This window comes from Carassius gibelio, chromosome B14, assembly GCF_023724105.1.
Source record: "Carassius gibelio isolate Cgi1373 ecotype wild population from Czech Republic chromosome B14, carGib1.2-hapl.c, whole genome shotgun sequence".
Classification (NCBI taxonomy): Eukaryota; Metazoa; Chordata; class Actinopteri; order Cypriniformes; family Cyprinidae; genus Carassius; species Carassius gibelio.
Genome location: NC_068409.1, coordinates 26489603 through 26502977, shown reverse-complemented (window position 1 = coordinate 26502977; position 13375 = coordinate 26489603). Strand labels below are relative to the sequence as shown.

The 13375-nt window shown below is 39.0% G+C and overlaps 1 protein-coding gene across 5 annotated transcripts in view; it reads left to right on the top strand.

Annotated features, from left to right (window-relative positions):
• Positions 1-13375, top strand: part of LOC127971362 (dystrophin-related protein 2-like) — a 126300-nt gene that overhangs the window by 96420 nt on the left and 16505 nt on the right. For 4 of the 5 annotated variants that reach the window (XM_052574308.1, XM_052574311.1, XM_052574310.1 and 1 more), the window contains 7 exons: positions 488-573; positions 3086-3243; positions 5829-5995; positions 6848-6959; positions 7386-7522; positions 7713-7745; positions 8262-8327. In XM_052574308.1, coding sequence (XP_052430268.1) covers positions 488-573; positions 3086-3243; positions 5829-5995; positions 6848-6959; positions 7386-7522; positions 7713-7745; positions 8262-8327 — 759 coding nt within the window. The remainder of the gene's footprint in view (positions 1-487; positions 574-3085; positions 3244-5828; positions 5996-6847; positions 6960-7385; positions 7523-7712; positions 7746-8261; positions 8328-13375) is intronic. The other variant, XM_052574312.1, reaches the window with a different exon arrangement.

Genomic DNA, 13375 nt, shown 5'->3' with positions numbered 1-13375 from the left:
TGTACAGCAATCTGTTTAGATTTGCTCATGAGATCTTGGTCTCAGTGGAGCTCAAATGCTTCCCGACCTGTTTTAGAATCTTTTTTGACAGGCCTGTCTGGTGCAATAAGTGTGAAATGTATTTTCCTGTAAGCATAAAACATTTAATAAGACAAGAAATGTATCTTTATACAAATATCTAAAAGTACACTGTGTATTATATATACTTACTGTAGCACTGTATTTTGCCGCTCCTGGCAGCCTCTTCATTAAGGATTTAGATGGCTTGGAGGAAGTTACTTTCCCAGAGTAACTTCATATGTTGACCATATATCCATGGTAGCTTGTAGACTGTAGAGAGAAAATATAGTTGCTGGGATGATTTTATATTCAGTCCTGTTTTGGTGCCACTTACTGTAGTTACTCCATAGTCATACTAATTGACAAGATCATTTCAATAAAGAACCTTAGTGAATTTTTAAATGCGTGTTTGTGTTTCTTTCTCTAGTGGTCGTAATGGTAAGATGCGAGTGCTCTCCTTCAAGACGGGCCTGGTTATTCTATGCAATGCAGACATCCAGGAAAAGTATAAATGTAAGTAGAGGGCCGTGTCACATAAACTTGATGTCTTTCTGTACAGTCTGCCTTCCAAATTATCTGTCCATTATCTCCGCCCCTGAAACCTTACAGTATTCTTCATGAAGCCATATTTAAGCTACCATTGGTCCCCACAATACACACTACTGTTCAAAAGTTTAGAATTGGGAATATTTTTTTGAAAAGAAGGATTTAACAAAGGCTGCATTTATTTGATAAAAATACACTAAGAACAGTAATACTGTGAAATATCACTATTGATAAAAAACTGATTTTATTGGTATTTCAAGTTTTACTATCCTGGTTAGGACTTTTGGACCCCACGCCGTCAGCGAAACCTAACTCACACACCACCTCTTCCTTTTTTTTTTTTTTAAGAATCTGTTTTTGTCCAGTAACACTAAAGTAAAAATGACTGTCATAGAGCAAAGTCCTAGTCTTTCTCTCACAGGGTTTCCCCTCCAATCTTCTCTAATGCTTTATAATTTCATCAGTGGCCTAAAATCTCATCTGCTGTTGCGAGAGAGGGTTGGGGGTAATTTGTCAGGGCAGACACAAGCAGGACCCAGTAAATAAGAGTCAGCACTGCAGAAAGCATTAGAGAAGAATAGTCCTTGAGCTAGAATACAACCATACAACTCCCAAACATTGACTAAAAATGTCCGTCTTGATCGCTTTGTTACCAATGTCTTTGCAATTTCATTAGTAAAAAGCACATACGTTTTTACTTGTGAGAGTGTAGACAGTGGGACCTATTGGTTGTGTAGAGATTAAGGCCCTACAGAGCATCAGCCACTTTTTTGTCCCTGTTCAAAAATCCTGTTTATGATGATAGCTGTGTTTTGGGACATGTGGCTTGTTCTTATGAGGTCTAAGCTGGTCTAAACGTGTCATTATTTGGCTGACCAGTCACCATGTTCCAAATCCAGCTGGATCACTTTACGTAGCTGGTTTGTTGGTGGTGTACAAGCTAATACCAGCCAAGCTTAGACCAAAAGAAGCCAGCTACTAGTTTAAATAGCATTTTCCATCAAAGAATAGACTTTATAATAAAGTCCCAATTTTGATATAAAGTCACAAAAACAAGAAGTTGCAATACAAATTTAATATTGTTGCAGTTTCAAAAATAATCACACTTTGTGTGCAATACTTTCCAAAAGAGACACCAGTGTACAATGACTATTATACAACATCAAAGCTGCAATAAAGGATTCTGTGAGTGCTGATGGGGGACCAGGAACAAATAACGTCTCTCATTTCTTTGTTTATTTCATATCATGCCAACAGCCACTGGCACAAAGTGCTGTTCATCTGTCTATATCAATTTTACATCTACACTGGCTTGTTTTTGGGTGTCAGGCCTGTTAGCTTGAGGGCCCTGGCAGTCAGAGGAACCGGGGTTCTGGCCTTGATTGACCCATCAATCTGTCCTTGGACTAGTCTGTGTATGAGGCTGGTTTACATGTAAGTGTGAATGTGTGTGCCCGCACAGCAGGAAGGTCTGTGTGTGCCAGCTAATTTAGATGGTGCTATTTTTACAGGCACTGCAGAGAACATTCTCACTCCTGTCAGGATCATTCTGCTCAGTGATGGTTAGATTCATGACACATACTGTTTGAGCCGTTCAGCTCTCTCGGCTAATGTTAGCCTTTTGTCCACATTTACAGCAGTGCTTGGATATCTTGCCAGACTCCACTCTGCCAAAATGACTTTGTTGCTTATCAAATATGTGTGTTTTCCAGTGAAAAAAAAAAAAAAAATCCAGACATTTTCAAAACAAGATGATTTACTTGAAGCAAACAATATACATCACAACTTGTTTTATGTATATCTTTAATTTAAATTCTAAATATTGTTTTTAATTGAAGGATATTTATAGTTGAAATGAGAAAATAACATTTTAAAGAGTTAAGTTTTATTTTAGTATTATTTACTTTTATAATACTTATTCATTTTTTTATTAGTTTTTATTTTTGTATTTTCAGTTTAAATTTTAATGTTTTTTTTAATGTGCTTTTCACATTTTGATAAGTTTTTATTTAAATATTTCTGTTTATCTGTATATCTTATCTTTTTACCTCAGTTTAGTCATTTTAATACTCCCATTTACTTCAGTTACTTGCCAAGGCACATTTCTAAATTTAGTTTCTTTTTTTTTAAGTTTCAGTTTTTTATCAAATAGTTATTTTATTTTTAGCTTTATGTCAATATATATTTTTTATATATATATAAAACTATATAGATAGTTTTAGTTAACAGTAAAAAAATTGAACAGAGGGTAAGAAAAAAAACTTAATACATACATTCTGTAAAGAAAAATAAAACAGATTAATTTGTGCCAACATATGACACATTAAAGTGTGAGGTATCTCACACCATTTAAGCCATTTAAGTCTCACATTCTCAGTTTGCCCACCTCCAGGTTTCTGCACACTGGCACAAAGCTCCTTTTCCCTAGTGCCTCTTTTTAGTGCAGCATTCAACCAGGTCTTCTGTGTGTGTATTGCAGACCTTTTCAGACAGGTGTGTGGTCCAGGTGGACTGACAGATCAGAAACATCTCAGCCTGTTACTGCACGAGGCTATTCAGATCCCTCGGCAGCTCGGGGAGGTGGCGGCGTTTGGAGGAAGCAACGTGGAGCCCAGTGTCCGCAGCTGCTTTCGAATGGTAAGACATTAGATTCTCTCTTTCAGTATCTCTCATTTTCCCTGATAAGCTTTCTGTTTAGATGAGGAAAGGGCCACCCTCTACACAGACCCTCTGCCTTCTGATGAGCAAATCTTCTTAAATATTTGTACCAGAGGCACACTTTCCTGCGTTCCTTCTTTATTGCCTGTCACATTTCTCTCTCGCCCGCGCTCTCTTCTAACTAGGCTCTGCTTCTCCTGGGTTTTTGGGCTGGAATGTGCAGAGATTAAAGTGACTTTATTACTTTGGGTTTTAGTGTATCACTGGCCAGAAACGTACTCTACGCAAATGCCTGGCCAGTTCTTGGTAGTCCTATTGTGCTTATTAAATGTGCATGTCTCATTCACTGTGCCAGCGTCAAGCGTGCATACTCAACGGGGCAATAGAGTTCTCTACAAACATCTGTGTCATTAAAAGAGAAGTGCATCATCTCAATGCAATTAACGCCACTAAACGAAATAGCAAACACAATGGCTAATTTTAAATGTTTACCTAAACACTCCCCATCGGCCAATGGTCGCAATGTTTTGATCACACCACAATGGTTATCTATTGTATTTATATATTCCTGGTTTGCAGAATTTTTCAAGATAAGAAAATCATACACATAGACCTTTAACCAGACTTGTTGTATTCAGTTTACCAGCTTGGAAGCTAGTTAACAGTTACAGTCGTTTTAAAAGCTGCTGTGTTGTTTTAATTGATTAAAAATTTGATTGTTTATCAGTCTGTTACCCCAAAAAGTGCAAATCCTTATCAACACTGTCTTAACTAATGACATAACTGGCAGGTCTAATATGCAAATGTATAAGAAACCTGTCTGGAAGAAAGTTTTTTTTTTTACTTTTTATGCCAGAGGCACAGAAATTCACTTTAAAAACCCATTTCACTTAAATACTGACTTTCAAAAGTTTGAGCTCATGAAGGTTTAAAAAAAAATATATATCTTATGCTCACTAAGACTGCATTTATTTGATCAAAAATACATTAAAACTGTTAGTATTGTGGAATTTTATTGCAATTCAAGCAAATAGTTTTCTATTTTAATATATTTTAAAGTGTAATCTATTCCTATGATGGCAAAGCTGAAATAACAGTCAATCTTAAGTATTAGAAATTGCGCTGTTAATATGCTGACTTGGTGCTCAAGACTTGGTGCTCATTATCACATTATTGAAAGCATGATATATTTTTTCAGGATACTTTGATGAATAGAACTTTCAAAAGAACAGCATTTATTTGAAATTGATTTTTTCTGTAACAATATAACAGTCTCTTTTGATCAATTAAATGGATTCTGAATGAAAGTATTGATTTCTTTAAAAACAAACAATAAAATAACAGTGGTGTAAATTGAGTTGCGTGCAGTTGCTTCGCTGTGAAATCAATCTTTCTGAAGAGTTTCGATTCACATACTTTCATGGAGTTTTTCAGACTTTGATAGTCTATGCTAATTAAGGAAAATGAAGGTGTAATGCTCGCTGACATCTTCTCATCCATCTTTACACTTATGAGGCTGTAATTCAGAAAAAGCTGGGGTATCGCAGTGGAACGTAACCTTCTGGCATTTCATTCCACTGAAGAAATTGGTGTAGGGCACAGGCTTCTTGTAGAATGGCCTTAAACCTTTCATTCTTATGTCTGCCAGCTCCTTAATTAAATCCTGTTCCATTCAAGAGTATGTGTGCAGTTTCAGGCACATGCAATTAAAATTCATTTATTTTCACGTTTGGTCTATGTCTGCCTTTATAATTCTGGAGGAAATGCCAGTCAGTGCTTTCCAATTACACCATTTTTTTTTTTGTCTCACTGGCTGCATTAATCATGACAGATCAAGAATGATGCAGCTCAGCCAGTCGGTGTGGGTTTCAGCGTGTGTCTAGATGAAAAGACTGGTTCACTTAGTTTGAAGTTATGGGCCATCTCATGGGAAACTCTCGGCTGTCCTTGTGATATGGACTGTTTAGAAGATCCTCTTTTATTGTTTCAGGGAAACTTCTGGAGTCTTCCACTCAACTCCTCACTGCAGACTTTGGTCTCAGTCCCAGACTACAAACACTGCTAAAGACACATACTGTACACAACCTGCCTTGCCCTCTCAGGAGACGACACACTCCAGTGACTACTAAGAGCCACGCTAGAGATACTCAAGTTAATTATAAAGCTCTGCCCGAGCTTCAGAGTGTGCCCAAGGGAAATCAACCTTTTTAATGCATCTTCAATGCGTATTTAATGAGAATTTAGCATGTTCCAGATTTTTATGTCATCCTCTTTTATTAGGGTTATTGCTTGTCATCTGTTTCCCGCTGTGTCACGGTAACAAGGGGCCTCTCTGAGATTGTATCCTTCCCTTTCACCGGGACGTGATTGCCCTGTATCGCATTAGTACTTTTATGGGACATGCTCCGATGGGGTGCTTGTGCCCATCAGCTACCAGAAGTTTTTTTTGGTGCTTAATTGGGCATGCATAATGAAAAATATGTCTTCTGGGTATCTGGATTCATGCTACTTGTTGCTGTGTGATTTTTATCTTTCTCATGTGTATCTTCTTTGTCTGCCACTAGGCTCCAGGTAAATCAGCAATCGAGGTGTCTCACTTTCTGGAGTGGATGAGCTTAGAGCCTCAGTCGGTGGTGTGGCTTCCTGTTCTACACCGGGTAACTGTGGCTGAGACCGCCAAGCACCAGGCACGCTGCTACATCTGTAAGCAGTGCCCTATCAAGGGCTTCAGGTGAGCTGCTGCAATGCAAGCAGTTGTTTGGAGAAAAGACAGCACATATCTCTTTATTGTTATTTTTTAGCTACTTTCTTCTCGTATTTATGCTTTCTGTCCTTCAAAGGGAAACTGAATGCATTTAAATCGAATGCACTGTGTGTTTAAAAGGTCAAATTAAGCAAAAAAACAACAACAAAAAATATTAACCAGAATGCAGTATGTACACTAATATTTAAATAGACCTTTTAATAGACTTTTTAATAGATCAAAATGATACAAAATTCAAATGAATGCTGTTTATTTTAAACGTTATATTATCAAAGAATTCTGAAAATATTGTCTCAATTTCCACAAAAATATTAAACGGCACAGTTATTTCAACATTTATATTTAGATTCCATCACAGGAATAAATTACATTTTAAGATATATGAGAACAGTTATTTCACATTATAATAATATTTTACTATATTACTCTTTTACTGTATTTATGATTAAATAAATGCAGGCTTGGCAAGCATGAGATACTTTTAAAACATTAAAGCATCTCACCAGCACCAAACTTCTAATTGGTAGTGCACAATAAGTAATATTGTATTTTATATGCTGTTTTTTTTGGTGTCCCCACCAGACGCCTTTATTACCCTAGCTAAAATTTTATATTAGTCAGTCATCTCCAGCAGAAACAGACAAGTTTTGCTGTTGAACACAAGTGCTATGATGACTCCACAATTAGACCTACTGTATACTAAACCATCACTATCAGGCATAAAGCACCCTGCTAGTCTTAACTAGTTATTATCAACAGGGAAGTTCAGATTCGTAATCAATATTTGGATGTAAAATATGTCTCTGCCTGTTTCATCAGATACCGAAGTCTAAAACAGTTCAATGTGGACATCTGCCAGACGTGTTTCCTGACGGGCCGTACTACCAAGGGCAAGAAACTACACTACCCCATCATGGAGTACTACACCCCGGTACATATGCTTTGTTACTTGCAGAGGATTTTCCTTGCCAACTGGCAGCATTGTGCTTTGCTCAATGGTTTCAAATTCAATCACTAATGTACAAGGCACTACGCAAAATAAATATGAATTGAACTAAATTGATCTCCTGCAGTGAAATACAGCACAAGGCCATTTGCTTAATGGTTTTCCCATGCTCCAGTCTGAGTTTTATAGGTGGGCGTCTTTATTATGCACCGGCTTTCTGTGGCTGCTCAAAGGATGATAGATTGAGATCGGAGGAAGACGAATGTTCTGTGGAGGAACTGATGTACTGGCGGTGTGTTGGAGGAATGTTACGAGGGGGATGTGTTGTGTCTCAATCGCTCATGTTCTTTAATTTTTCTCTCCGCTGGCTCTTTTTTCTATCTCTCTATCTCTCTTTCTGAATCATTCCAGACGACCTCAGGCGAGAAGATGCGGGACTTCGCGAAGACACTAAAGAACAAGTTCCGCTCGAAGCAGTATTTTAGTAAACACCCTCAGAGGGGATACCTGCCAGTTCAATCAGTACTGGAGGTGGAGAGCTCTGAGACGTGAGTCTGACTTCCTGTCTCTACTGATGAGAATCACACCTAAGCGCCGCTGTGCTCTTTTTGAAGGTTTATAAGTGGAGAACTGAGGGACTGAACACAGTGCACTGCAAACAGTTATTTTCTGTCCTGTTGAAAAGAAACATTTTAAACCAGCTTTAGCTGTTTTGATGGCCTTTTTTTTACATTTCAGCTCATCAGGCTGGGAGGCCATCTGGCTGCTCAGGTAAACCAAGAAAAGGATGAAAATCTAGGTTGTTTGCTGATTTAAGCATCCGCCCTGCGGTGCTCGTCACCTGGTTGTCCAGTGTTTTACCATTATGACTAGCCTTAAACTCCCAAATCTCTAGTGAGCAATCAGATCAGCCCGGCTAAGGAGGGCAGGCCAGCTAAGACCCACAAACCATCTTAGGCCAGCTTATTTTGCCTGTCTTGCTTTTCTGAAAAAACTAAACTAAACATCTTTAAAATAGATCAATTTAGTTAAAACCTAGCTGGTTTGCTGGTCTAAACTGATTTAAGCTGGTTTGCCAGCCTAACCAAGGTGATCTCCAGCTGGACTGGACTGGGCATCCATCTGTTTTCCCATCCTGACTAGCTTAAAGCACCCTAAAGTCCTCCAAATCAAGCAGACGGATCAGCCTGAGCAAGTTTGCAGACCAGCAAAGACCAGAAACTAGGCATTCATGCATACAGTAACAAGCTACTTTGCTAACAGATGTGTGTGTTCTTGTTTTGACAGGCCCTGCTCATCTCCCAGGCTGCCTCATGCGGACACACACAGCCGGATCGAGCATTTTGCTAGCAGGTACAAGTTCAATCTCACGCGGACAGTGATCGCGCCTTACTTATGCTCTGATATTCTCCCAGCAGCCACTTCTGCTCACTCCTCTGAGCTCTGATTGATATATTGATCCTCTTTGCATGGACACAGTGTTCAAACAGCAGGGCCTTAACAACAGCCTGGGAGGAAGTGAGAGGGATGTGCGAAAGAGAGAGAGAGAGAGAGGGTGAGAGATGGCATTCAGAGGGGTGGACAGGGGTCAGCTGCTTTCCACTAGAAGAATGAAAGCTTAACCCACAAGGTCTGGAGGGCTCGAGGGAGCTGCCAGCTCGGATCAGTCTCGTTCTGGCCTGGACTGAGTGCACATTACACACTCAGGAAACACTCAAACAAACATGCATTTGTACTCGGATGTTAAGATTCTTGCTTATACTAACTTTTTTTTTGGTAACACTTTACTTAAAGCCATTATATATAATGCATTATAAATGTATTCATAATTTACATTGTAATGCATTCTATATTTTCATAAATAATTGTAACCAAAGTTAAAACGACTTATATCCATCTCATACGATGCATTATAAAGTACTTTTATAATGCATTATGCATAAAGGATTCAAGTTTTTATTCACCGTCCTTTTGTTGTTCCAAACCCATATGACTTTATTTTTTTAGTTTCACACTGCTCTTGATGGCATATTGAAATATATGCAAATGTAACTGAGATCTAGGAATGGTGGAGGTAAAGGTGTTGAGTAATTGGTCAATACTGCTTAACTGATGTATTTAATATGCTGACAATCAAATAAAATGCTGTAAGAGCAACAGAAAAAACAAAGAGAAACACTGTATAAGTCAATTATCTAACAATAAAACCAGCATAATAATCAAATGTGTTAAGCAATAAGCAATTTGCAGCATACAATCACTAAGTGATAAATGTTAAATCATGTATGTGTAAGAAGTATGGTAAGAAGTTTATACAGTCACATTACGGGCCAGTCTTACTAACAGCTTGCTCCAGTGCAAACTGTCTTTTGGCTTTAAAATACTAGCTACTGACAGGATTTACTAAAGACACGCAATGAAATTAGCATTGAAAAGGCATAGACACAATTTGCACCTGACTAGGGATGTCAATTTTTGATAATTTCCATGATCGATCGTCATTTAAATTAACAATCGATTAATCGTTAACCTTAATGCTGAAAAATGCGTCTGCAGCGGCACACAGTCACTGGTATAACAAGATGTGTAAAACCCACTCAAAGAAACAAAACGCTTTCTCACCCAAATTAAAGGGGTTTTAGTCTGAATCAAATGCTAGTAGCAGGATTATAAAACTAATTGATGTAATTATGATTATTTGATAAAATGTAGAGAGAGCGTGCCATAAGTTTGAGATCATTTTGACTGTCCCATCAAGGAGGCCGCTGAATGCGCCTCTTTAAATGGTTTTGTGGTTTTAAAACACAATCGCAATGTTTTCAACATGGCATTTAATTTATGGTATTTAAAAAAAAATGATCTCAAACATAACTGTGGTGCATGTGGCTGTGCTGTGCAGTCAGTAAACTGCTGCTATCGGCGCTGCTACAGCAAAACACACTGTTGCTCACATCAAACATTTTCATGTGATTATTATGACCAGGACTTAATTTGACCCTGCTGGATCCTGTTCCGTGAAATGTCAGATTTGTAATTTTTGCATTCCAGTAGGCCTGTTTGTTTTAAAAAATCCGGCATTTACAGTACATTTAAAACTGCTTAAAATATCTCTGCCTCCTTGTTAGTGCGTCCCCTCCCATGCCGGAGACCCGGGTTCGAGCCCCGCTCGGAGCGAGTCGTTGCTGCTGCTGCTCTCGCTCAGTTTCAGCCTCGGGATCTGATTTTGGATCATAAATAAATGGCTGAATCTGACTGTTAGCCATGGTTTGTTTTGGATGATGGTTTTTTTTTCCTCATGGTAATGTCACCACTTCCAAACGCTCTCAACGTAAAAGCCTGCTGGCGCTCGTGATTCTTTAGCTCCGCCCACACGCCACGCCTCCAGCCGGTCGTGTTTTTCTGGGAAAAATCGGTACAGACTATCTTTCTCTTATGGATATAATAAAACTAAAGACTTTTTGGAGTTATGAAGGATGCAGTACTACTCTATAGGTACTCAAGATTAACAGGATATTGAGTGAAAACGAGCATTTCACCCCCCCTTTAATGTTAAACTATTGTTTATAAAGTAAACTAGGCTTGTACTTTACATGCATTCGCATATAGAAGGAAAATATAATCCTTTTCACATGAGCAAAAATGCCCTTGGCATTACAGCAGAGAGAACTGACCAGTGTAACCTTTAATATGTTTGGTTGACTGCATTTTATTTGGATAAGGAACAAGTTGAGCTGTATTGTCATTCCACTGCAGAGTTTCTCCTGAAGTCCATCACAACCCCTTTTTTCTCACTCACATTGAGGGACAGGTCGTTTGCACTACACCATTCAACCAGTTGTGCCACTTCCTTTCTGAAGGGTGTTTCATCTTTGTTGCTGATGAGACCTACCACAGTTGTGTCATCAGCAAACGTGGAGTTGGAGTTGAACTTGGCACGGCAGTCATGGGTCAGCAGCGTGAAAAGCAGCGGGCTGAGCACACTTTGCGGAGCACCTGTGCTCAGTGTGGTAGTGCTGTAGGTGTTGTGGCCGACACAGACTGACTGAGGTCTTCCAGTTAGAAAGTCCAGGATCCAATTACAGAGGGAGGTATTCAGGCTCAGCAGGTTTAGTTTGTTGATGAGCTATTGTGTAATTATTGTGTCGAATGCTGAGCTGAAGTCGATGAACAGCATTCTAACGTAGGAGTCTTTGTTTTCTAAGTGGATAAGAGCCAGGTGGAGGGTGGAGGAAATGGCATCGTCCGTGAAGCTGTTTGGACCGTATGCAAACTGGAGCAGGTTAAGTGTGTTGGGGAGATTGGATTTGATATGGTGCATGGCTAACCTCTCAAAGTACTTCAAAGCACTTCATCATTTGCCCTGTTAAGTAAAACTGGCCCCATATGTGTTATAACCATATCAGAAATCTGAATGAAAACAAATCCATGCAAAATTCCATTTAAGGTAATTCACAGTTGAAAATCACATGGGTTCGGAACAACATGAATGTGAGTGAACACCAAAATCTTCATGTTTGGCTGAACTAACCCTTTAATTCGGCTGTGGAAGCGCAGTGAAGCTAACAGCCCAATGTGACCGGTTTGGTTTGACTGCAGCAAACGTTCAGGGATGTGCTCCTCTGCCCCGACTAACTTCCCTGCCAGCTACCTAAATACACACAATCCACTTGCACACATGAAAACACAGATCAGCCCTTTGCCTACCCTTCCATACTGTGCTCCCAACTGTCTCAGCTCACACCCTGCTGCAGCTCTTATCGGTACTACAAATAGACCAGAGTGCGCACACACACTCTCTCTCTCTCTCTCAGCTTCTGTGTCCTTTTGTCTTCATCTGTCTGTCTCCTCCTCTGTCATATGCTTGATTTCTGCTCCTGCCTTTCAATGTCTTATTTCATTTCCTCCTTTCCTTCCTAATATCAATCACTTACCATAGCACATTTTTTCCTTTTGTCTTGTCCTTTTTAGTTCCCCAAATTTGTCTCTTCTCTCTCTTTCTCTCTCTCATGCTATCTCTGGTTTCCCCCAACACACATCAGTGCCTTCTGCATTAGTTGTTCCTGCTCGAAACAATATTCGTTGGTTTTATTCAACTGTCACCAGTCAATGTTTCACAGGGGTCCGTTTGCATCTGACTAATTGTGTAAAATGCTCTGGGAGCATCAGCTCACAGAATGCCAACATTCTTGACTAAATTAGATAAAGTGCCAGAATATTTAAAACACTCAGGGACATGACGCTGGAGACAAATGAAATGATAAAAGTGTGTTTACAATATTCATTTATTTTTTTAATTTGCAATATTTATCACAAATTGTTTCATATTATCTGAGCAATTTATTACCGCTTTCTACCAAGAAAAAAATATTTTCGTTGCCACTTGTTTTTGTTCTTGTATCCATTTACTTAATCATAAATTGCCATCAGATTGCAAACTGTCACTTATTTTGTGGCATTATCTGATTTACATTATTTCTCTATTGAATTTGGCTGTTAAACATCTCTGACAAATGAAAAGCATGCTACTGAGCAAAATTATCAGACAGGCATCATTCATCTTTATTCAATTCTTCACTCTGGCTTTGCATGTTCACATTTGATTCTCGACGTGCTTTCAGAAAACTGTCAAGCTTTCCATTAATTTCCTTGCTTTTGTGCATTCTTAAACTATACTACTTAATCCCAGTGTTGGCTAAATAAGAAAAGACAAGCATTTTATAGCTAAGGATGCTTCCATTAAATTGAAAAATCCACATGTCTTTGGCAGCGCTTTGGAAAATCCCTTTCATTCACTTTTATCTGATAGTTCTATCCTTCACAAAATATGAACGATAGAGAGCATGTGCTAAATGAGGTGGCACATTATTTATTTCCGACATTGTCAAGACTGGCGGCTTTGAACTCTAATAGAAAATTTAATTCTTGTCAGATTTTTCAGATGTGGTATCTGCAGTAAGGGCGCAAAGGAAGAACGTCATAGCCATGGGAACGCAGCTTGTTCGTGCGTTTATAGGCTACTCCAAAGTAATGACTGGAGGGGGTGGGAGAATAGACCCACTGGCATTTGATGTCCTAGACTCACCATACAGGGGTGAATTTGCTTGGATATGACTGAGTAAGTGGTCTGTACTGACAGCGTTTCATCTGAGGAACAGACAGCATATCAGAAAGGCTGAACCACTGTTCTGAATCTCAACACACAATGTCCATTTCAAGACAGCGCTTCTCAAAGGAAGAAATTGTTTGTCATGTACTCGCTGATCTGTGTTGGTGACCTCTCCTTTTCTCTAAAACAAGAAACCACACTAACCACTTACTGAGAAACCCATTTAAACAACCACAAAGACATACGTGTATAACAGCAAACTCCATTTGACCTCGCACCACAGAATCTGTGACAT